Raw genomic sequence first — 9,507 nt, 5'->3', positions numbered from 1 at the left:
ATGCACTTCTGCCTGAACTGCTTACAAGCCTTCCCAACAATCGAATCGCGTGATAAGCACTATGGCTACTGCAAGGACAACGAAGCGGTCAAGATCACGATGCCAAGCGAAAAGAAAAAGTGGCTCTACTACAAGGACGGTCAACAGCAGTTCAAAATACCATTCGCCATCTATGCAGACTTCGAGAGCCTGTTGATTCCAATGAAAGAGAATGCGAGGGAGACCAAGACGAAAAAGTTGAACAAGCACGTACCATGCGGCTGGTGCACATATAGTACCTTCGCCTATGACGATATATCATATCCTTTGTATAGATACCGCGGTAAGGACTGTGTGAAGATGTTCGTCCAACATATAGAGGATAAGGTAGAGCGTCTATACAGCACCTACCACCAGCATGACATGCTGCCTCTAACGGATGTGTTACAAAGAGAGCACGAAGCGGCAAAGACATGTCACATCTGCATGAAACCTTTCAATGATGACAACCGCAATGTCAGAGACCACTGTCACTACACGGGGCTATACAGAGGCGCTGTGCACAATCTCTGCAACCTCAAATACAAGATACCAGGCCACGTGCCGTGATCTTCCACAATCTCTCGGGGTATGACGCCAACTTGTTCATCCGGGAGCTCGGAGAGAAGTATGACACCCAGAATATTGGCTGCATCGCTGAAAACACCGAAAAGTATATCTCCTTCAACGTAAAAATCAAGGTATCCCTTAGATGCATGGGATATGGTGATAGTGAAACATACAAGAAGATCGAGATCAGGTTCATAGACAGCTGTCGCTTCATGGCATCAAGCCCGGAGAAATTGGCAAGCAACCTCATCGGTATAAACGCCGCAGATATGAAATGTCAGCAATGCGCAGATACATGTCTGGAATTTCAGAGCATCGAGGCCGAGTATGTGGCAAGCTTTTGGTGCAAGACTTGCGGCTCGAGTACCACGAAGCAGCTAGACATGGAGAGGTAAAAGCAAATGTACCAGCCATGGCAAGGTTCATCGACGGGGATGATTTCTTCAGACTGATGCTTCGAAAAGGTGTCTACCCCTACGAGTACATGAATGGCTGGCGATTCAAGGAGACAGAGCTACCTCCCAAGGAGGCATTCTATAGTAAGTTGAATATGAAGGGGATCAGCGACAACGACTACGAACACGCGAAAAAAGTCTGGAATTTCATCACTCCGAAGGGTGCTGAGGTCAACATGGGAGACTACCACGACCTGTACCTCGTCACAGACGTCCTGATATTGACTGGTATCTCCCAGAGCTTTTGAAACGTGTGCCTGGAAAGCTACAAGCTCAACCCTGCCCATTTCTACAGTGCGCCTGGTCTCGCCTGGAAAGCAGCGTTGAAGTATACCGAGATCAAGCTGGAGCTCCTTACGGACCCCGACATGCTCCCGATGTTCGAAAAAGGTATTCGTGGAGGCATAACTCAAGCTGTGCACAGATATGCCAAAGCCAACAACAAGTACATGGGGAGCAATATGATCCCAATGAGGAGTCTTCATACTTGCAGTACCTCGACGCCAACAATCTCTACGGTTGGACCATGCGTCAGGACCTGCCCACTCATGGATTCAAGTGGCTTTCGATTGTTGAGGCCTTTACCCAGAAGCGCATCAGCAAGCTCGTTGCTGACAACAAGCATGGTTATATCCTGGAAGTTGACATCAACTACCCTGAAAAGCTACACGACAAGCACAACGAGTTACCCTTCCTGCCAGAGCGTAAGGTGGTTCACAGGGTCGAAAAGCTGATACCAAATTTGGAACACAAGCAGAGGTACGTTGTGCACATCAGAGCCCTTCATCAAGCTCTAAATCATAGGCTCGAGCTCAAGAAGGTATACAGAGTGTTCCAGTTTAACCAGAAGCCCTGGCTGAAGGGCTATATCGATCACAACACGGAGCTTAGAGCCGCCGCCAAAAACGAGTTCGAAAAGGACTTTTACAAGCTAATGAACCTCTCGGTGTTCGGCAAGACTATGGAGAACCTGAGGAACCATCACATCATCCAGCTAGTCACGAATGAAGCTGCCTACACAAAGCTCGTCATGAAGCCGAACTTCAAGGGTGGGAACTACTTCAGCAGCCACCTCATGGGCGTGGAGATGGGCAACACGGAAGTAAAGATGAACAAGCCGGTGTATATTGGCCAAGCCATTTTAGACAACTCGAAAATCGTAATTCTTTCGTGTACCACATCAGAACAGAGGACTTTTACCGCGATATTGCTGATGATGTCGAGACACGTTTCAATACGAGTGCCTATAGCAAAGATGATGGCAGACCTCTCCCCATTGTCAAAAACAAAAATGTCGTGGGCTTGATGAAGGATGAGCTAAACGGTAAAATCATGACAGAGTTCATCACCCTGAGAGCAAAACTCTATGCGTACAAGAGTATCATGAAAGGGGGCGGCGATGGCAAGGCGAAAGGTGTGAAAAAGGGTGTCACGGCCAAATCCATCACCTTTGAAGACTACGTGCGCTGCCTAGAGGATAGCGTTGACATATACAAGACCTGGGTCTGTATCCAGAACAAGGGACATCAAATCTATACGCAGGAAGTGAACAAGCTGGCACTCAATAGAGCAGACGATAACAAGATCGTGCAACCAGACCAGATCACAACGCTCGCCAGAGGTCATTATCGCTTAGTGGCAAATAAATGATGGAAGCCTTGTTACTAATCGCTATACTCCTACCGTATGCTTTGATCATGTTCGGTTATCTGAAGTACAGGAGGCTATTAATAAATATGTCTAATCTCGCAGAGATATTCGATGAAGTCGATACACCAGCAGAAGACTTTGAGCAACGTGAAAAACCTATCAACAAGCGCCAGGATTTGAAAGATGCACGTAAAGGTAAACAGTACTTGCTGCCGAAGAAGTGTACAGAAGCCTTCCTTGACAAGGCCTCACCCGAGGTGATCGACAAGATACATTCCGATTTCATCAAACGTGAGCTCCAGGAGAAGGGAGAGAAAACTGCCAAAGCACTGTCAACCCACGCCATCACCATGTATGCCAAAGCTGTCAGCAACGTGGTGCCCCTCGATAGTCCTGAGGCTCTACGTCAAGACCTGTAAGAGGATCCAATTATCCGAGAGTCGATGGCTGATCTGGGTATATTAGTCTATTCAGCTTTTGGTAAGTTTCTCAAGCCTATTTTAGTCGCTGCGCATACTGTAAACCACCGCCAACTCTCCATGTCCAAGGTAGTTGAAGAACGAGATGATGAGAAGCAAGAAAAGAATTGGAAACAGTCTATCAAAGATACGCATGGACAATCGTGAAATACTAGATAGAGCAAACAATGAGGTCCTGTGCAAACGCAGAATACGAGCGCGGTATACGGACTGGTGTGGTGTTTACCGAGACTGTTACGCACGCGGTCTAATAATTTTGACACCAGCGGCTGATAGATTCCCCACCGCAGCATGTAATTTAGTGAGGGCTCCATGGATGAATGCGATAAGATACGCTGGCAAAGAAGTTTTGAAAGCCTCCTAGAGTGATTTGTTACAAGGTTTACGGCTTATAACAAATGAGTGAAGAGTCTACTAACAAAGTAATTACCAAGAAGAACGAGGGTCATGTTGCTGCTGGCAAGAGACTTGCCGAATGGAACCGCAAGACAAAGGCCGACTTGCAGAAGAACCAGGGCAAAAGTACTTCGCAAGAGGGTCAGGAACATGATAAAAGTACTTCGCAGGTTCCTAACAGTGCATACCTTGGTGGAGGCATCGTTGTCGTTGGCTGTTGGTGGAGTCTACTACATTACACGGAAGCAGCCCGCAGCGGCTCAGCAGCCTGTCGAAACACATGCACCAGAGCAGCGTCAGCCTTCAAAGCCTACAACCCAGTCCGATATAGACTTTTTCAAGATGACATAATCATAATATAAATTAATTCTAATGTGACCCCTCAGCAGAAGGAGATTATATACATGGTATATGAAAGCGTGGTTGATCTCGGCTTTACTTTCGCTTACGCCATGAAAGGGAAAAAGTTCCTAGGCATCTCGAGTCCCAGTACCAAGCTTGATACAAGCAACGTGATGAAGATGGTGGCCTACTTCACATCAGGTAGAGGTTCATGAGAGATGGCGGTAGCAAAGGGGTGGATACCTGCCTCCATAGTACCAAAGCCGAAATAGACCGACCAACTCGTGTTTGCTCCTCCAGGGGCAAACACGAGTTAACATGGAAGAGGTTAAGAAATGTTCAAACTGTAAAAGGATCAGTTCACCAGATTCCTTAAAGATGATGAAAAATGGTCAATTGACAAAAATGTGTATTAAATGCCTGAATAGTCTGAAGGCGTCAAAGGAACGGAACAAATGTATCCCACACAAAAAACAAAAACACCAGTGCAAAGAATGTGATTTCCCTGGGTATAAGCATATATTTTTTCTAAATAAGATTCGCAATGCCCTAAGGTATGATACAGAGGTAGCCTCTACGGAGTACCTCGGGTGTGATATCGTAACATTTATGAGGCACATCCAGGCCCAATTTAGAGATGATATGAATTGGGGTAATCGAGATAAGTGGGAATTTTATCATAAGATCCCGATTAAATACAGGGAGAATGGTGTTGCTCCCAGCGTGGAGGTTCTATTATCAAGACTACACTATACAAATATGCACCCATGTGGGTAAGTGAAAATCAAACCAGGGGCAGCCGCTTCATCTCTCTATAAGCGCAAGGTTCTATCTGCTACCGGCACATAGAATAAATATGACTCTCGATATCGTTAAAGATCCGTGCACGAGAATCTTCACAGGACCCACCTCGTGTGGTAAGACCCAGCGAGTGCTGGACTTGCTCGAGAATTAGTACAAGAGTCACTTTCACAATATAGTGATACTCTGTCCAACGATCCGCTGGAACAAAACCTACCTCGATAATCCATCGCTGTGGAAAGATGACTGCGTGTTCCTCGTAGATCCCGGGGATCAACTTTTCTATTGGATTGAGCAACTATCAAAGCTCCTAGCGGGAGAAGAGAGTCTGTTTATCGTTGATGACATGATCGCTGATGAGACTCTCAACAAGCGTCGACAACCCCTGCTCGAGCTCGCTATTTCAGGTAGGCATAAGAAGCACAGCCTCTGGTTGCTAACTCAGTCCTACACGGCCCTACCAAAGAACCTTAGACGCCAAAAGAAACAGTTGTTCATGTGGTATCCCCACGAAAGGAGCAATATAAATCCTATCAATGAAGAAACCAACATGATCAACGATTGGGAGAGCATCAAGGTACGGCTGAGCAAATCCAAGCATGCGTGCTTGTATATGAGATTGGAACCCCCTCGGACCTGGAGGATTTTGGAGTAGCACTGTCCACATCCAACTGGTTGGAAATACTCTAAAAAGTACAAGATGAAAAATACCGTTGAGTCCAAGATAAATCGTCTTTTTAGAGCCTTTCCAGCCCGTTCTCAATACACCCGCCAGCAGCTCAGAAATAACAACGGCAATCCTAACGATATCTTCATAACACTCGAAGGACTCAGGTGGATGGAGGGTAATACAAGGGACCCCGATATTCAGGGTAGACTGCGGGCACTTATAGATGTATATCATTAGATGGTGCCCTGGGGTGGGTAAGTATTAAGGTGAACCTGTGGCTCATCTTAGCTGTCAGCAAAAATTACGAGCATCGTCCTTGTATATACGAGCCCCGGATCCAAAACTGTAAGATAAAATGTCTTGTCTTGTAGCGGTTGAATTTAACAATAGCAAGTCACATACCGTAACCATCAACGGTCACCCTTGGACTCGTGCTAAAGAAGTAGTACAAGGCGCGCTGGAGTATGAAAAAGATACATCTAATACCATCCACAACCACTGCAGTCGTGAAAATTATGCCCACAAGTGGCAACTGAGCGGTTCACCCGTAGCGGGTGAACCGGTGAAATGGCCATCCGAATCGCAAAATTACGACCTCCACATCAAAGAGGAGGGCATGTACGAGCTGGTGTTTGGAAGTCAGCAGCCCAAGGCGAGAAGGTTCAGGAAATACTGCTGCAGCACAATGTTCCCAAAAATCCGTGAGAAACTGCAGCGTCAAGCCATCGAAGAAAAAGATATAGCTCTGGCGCTCCTTAATGATGATCTCGAAGACAGGGATAGACAACTTGTGGTGTTGGATGACGAGCTTGCAGCACAGTGCCAAGAAAATGCAAGACTCGGAGAACGCTACGTGCCACATGCTCAAGATCCAGGGAAAGACAACGTTATTATAATTTACCACAAGCATACGACACCTGAAGACGATAAGTACCACCACCTCCCATACTACGGCGTCCGCGTACAAAAGTGTACTATTCCCACTAAAAGAAAATGGCTCAAGGATCAATACCCTAAGTCGGAGGAGATCGTGCTTATTGATAATGCTAATGGTATGCATGCCTTTAATAGATTTAAAAAGGAAGGGCATGTGGAGCGATACATATGCCATTTCCGGCTTATCGACCTTATTCAAGACGAGTTATGCGATCTAATTGCCCCAGTACCAGAGGACTAGAGCATGCACACTTTTTTTGTAGCTCTTATGAGCCACAAAAACACGCCTGATAGACGCTGCCTGACCACTTCAGCTGTATGTTAAAAGGTAGTTAAATGTCAAAAAAAGATGGAAGCATATGTACAGAGCCAACAACTTAGAAACTTTTACGATAATCGGGTGCCCGTGCTGAGATGCCGCATCAAGGCAGGATCAACTACTGGTTATTGTTTACAGTGTTTGGAAAATTTTAGATTTAGGAGTGGGTCATACTACAAGGGGTTTGAATATTCGGATGATGACGAGCTTTTAGACAGAGTAGCATCTGGTGAAAAACCATGGGCGACAATCCCGGCGGAATATATAGATGATGATCTCGAAGATGAAGTGCTCGAGGTCGATATTGAAGACCGGGGTCTGCATAGCGTCTCCAATGAGGTGAACAGGCGGGGTGTGGTATGTTACGAGATTATCAAGGATTCTGAGTTAAAGCTCTCGGATCTGGCGGATCTAACAAAAATTGGCAACATACTCAAATTTCTTATTGAAGATAGACGCTTAGTTGACATCGACCTTGATATCGAACCTGATGTTATTTGCGGTATCGTCTATGGGTATCCGTTCTATACCGAGCCCCCTTTACTGTATTTATGGGATCCGAGTAATGATTTGGAGGATAAACCTTTAGAGGTACTCTTGAAAATACTCCTTACTAAGCCTTAACCTCCTGTGGCACCGACACATATCAACTCGGTTCTCCTGGTACAAGGGAACCATGAAAATGGTCTTCGGAATCGAGGAATTTACCATTGTTTTACATGCTCTGGAGGTACTTCAACACCCTCGCGTACTAGCATCAACTCCTCCGCCACAAAGCTTCGATCGGGCCCATCTGCCAAATTGTTTAACAGTCTTGTGCCTGTCACGATATGGTCCAGTCTATACGTTTTCTTGCTGCACCAAGCATCATTCGCGCGTCTTTTAGCATCACCATGCTCTTCGCCGGGTTGCAGGAGGTACAAGTATAGACCATCATCGGATAGAGGCTTTTCTTCGGGGTATTCTTGATTTGATACAAGTGGGACATCCTCGAGTTCTATCGCTTTTGAGGGTTTCATACATCATGGTTTTGGTGTTGTTCAAACTCTTGACAACAGTATACAAGTGTTTACCCCATGCACTCCTCTGTTCGTCAGTGACCAACTCTTGAGCATCTTGGGGTTTGAAGAGTCTCTCGGCAAGCATCTTATTATAGCTTTCGACGAACGCCGTAAAAGTGTGATGGTATTTGGTAGTTGCCCTCTTGATCTCGACACCCTTGGCCTCTGGAAGTTTGCTCACGTCTGATTTGAACTCCGAACCATTATCGCACTGGAATATACTCGGAAATTGTAAAGTTCCGGCCTTGTATATGTCCTTGAGCATGTCAGCGACTTAGCTAGCCTTTTTCGTACGCAATGGTCTGGCTACTTTGTACCTCGAAGCCACGTCGTTGCCTTTGAGGATAAACTTGTAGGTGCTACCATAGACTTTATCGTGGGGCATATAGAGCAAATCGAACTGGTGCATTTCGTTGGGCTTTGTAATTGTGAAATGTGGGTAGTTGATGCGCTTGGAGCCTTTGATATGTCTAAGCCAGAGCAGTTGACGAGTCAGCCAGTGAGTGACCTTGCCTGGATAGACCACTCTGCTCGGAGAGTAGTTTATTGGCTTTTCGACCAGTCCAGTGATGTTAAGGGATGTAGTAGATTTGACTTAGCTTTTCGGCCTCCTCTTCTGTTGGGATATGTGCTACGCGCTTTGCTGTTACTTTCGACATGTTTATTACATGTCGAAAAATGTTCTGCGTTGCATCTAGGCCCACTTGTACGCTGCAGAACCTAGAAGGGCCAGGGATCCTACGATGAACGTGAGCTCGCCGTCTTGTTGTTGTTTGGAGGGTATATAGTAGTCGGAGAGTTTCGGAGTTTTTTCAATAGTGGCAATATCGTACGAGCTCTTTCAAGCTTTCGCCAGCAAGATTCTTAAGCTCCCGCTGCTGATTATACCAATCGATCTTTGCCTGTCAACCACGTACCCACTGGGCTTGAGCAGCTTGAAGTTGTTCAATAGCTTTGTCATGTCGTTTACGCTCTTCTTCCCCATGTCCTGAAAGTTTGCTGAACAAAAAATTAGAGCCACTAAACGCCAACGCGTTAATCAACGCTCCTCCTGCCATTACTGCCAAGGTAGCCATGTTTATTTAGTACTCAGTGCTATGCCATCTGCCATCTAGGATGTTCAGCTGCGCATCTTGCAATAGATAGACGTAGCAGCGGATATACCCAGTTCCGTCAGCCTTCTTCGTCATTTGCAGCGTTATACCCTCACTACCCTCACTTGCAGGGGTCTCCCACTACCATGGAGGCTGTGATCAGGTGTCGACAAATAACGCATACCGCTCCATTAAGAACTGGCCGATGGTCATTTTGCTGTGTGCATCCCCGAAGAGTTCAAAGATCTGTTAGAGATGATCTTTTGGGAGCATGGCATGCGAGTAGAGTTTGTTTGGCTCGCCTTCCACCGTGATCGTGATCTCTTCGATCTTGGGGTTGTAGAACACTTCGTTGGCACCAGAGTAAGGCTTCACTTTCCCGGGATCTACGAACAATAGGAGTATACCTTCCAAGCTTTTTGAAGGAGTATCCATCTGGAGGTTATAGGATGTCTCGGCTTTTTTCATCATAACAACTTTGCTGCGGAGGATGCGTTCATAGGGTAGCGCGAGACGGCTGTAGCGAGACATCATAGCACTGCTAAGCCCGTCGTTTGTCACTTTATCAAACTCTAAGTTAATATTGGTAATTTTATAAGCGCCATCAGCTGGCTTAGCTGCCGTGCTTCCAGCAGCAGCCGTACCAGAATCTTTGATGATTTGATCATAGGGCGCAAAATGTATGACAACCTGTAGCCTGTCATATAACCCTGCTT

The 9,507-nt window shown here is 46.1% G+C and overlaps 1 protein-coding gene across 1 annotated transcript; it reads left to right on the top strand.

Annotated features, from left to right (window-relative positions):
• Window positions 1-2,693, top strand: LOC130648531 (uncharacterized). The gene is made up of 5 exons (XM_057454584.1): window positions 1-366; window positions 501-778; window positions 856-1,255; window positions 1,339-2,165; window positions 2,228-2,693. Exons 1-5 carry the CDS (start codon window positions 1-3, stop codon window positions 2,691-2,693), a joined length of 2,337 nt encoding a protein of 778 aa, XP_057310567.1.
• The last annotated feature ends 6,814 nt before the right edge of the window (window positions 2,694-9,507 follow it).

Source organism: Hydractinia symbiolongicarpus, chromosome 7, assembly GCF_029227915.1.
Source record: "Hydractinia symbiolongicarpus strain clone_291-10 chromosome 7, HSymV2.1, whole genome shotgun sequence".
Taxonomy (NCBI): domain Eukaryota; kingdom Metazoa; phylum Cnidaria; class Hydrozoa; order Anthoathecata; family Hydractiniidae; genus Hydractinia; species Hydractinia symbiolongicarpus.
Note: the sequence above shows the minus strand (reverse complement) of the source record. Positions and strands in the feature narration are given on the sequence as shown.

Excerpts from the sequence above, each read along its gene's own strand:
- LOC130648531 (XM_057454584.1), top strand. The coding sequence starts at position 1 with ATGCACTTCTGCCTGAACTGCTTACAAGCCTTCCCAACAATCGAATCG. Across the intron at positions 779-855 it reads TACAAGAAGATCGAGATCAG|ATATGAAATGTCAGCAATGC; the intron begins GTTCATAGACAG and ends TAAACGCCGCAG. Across the intron at positions 2,166-2,227 it reads GTAAAGATGAACAAGCCGGT|AACAGAGGACTTTTACCGCG; the intron begins GTATATTGGCCA and ends GTACCACATCAG.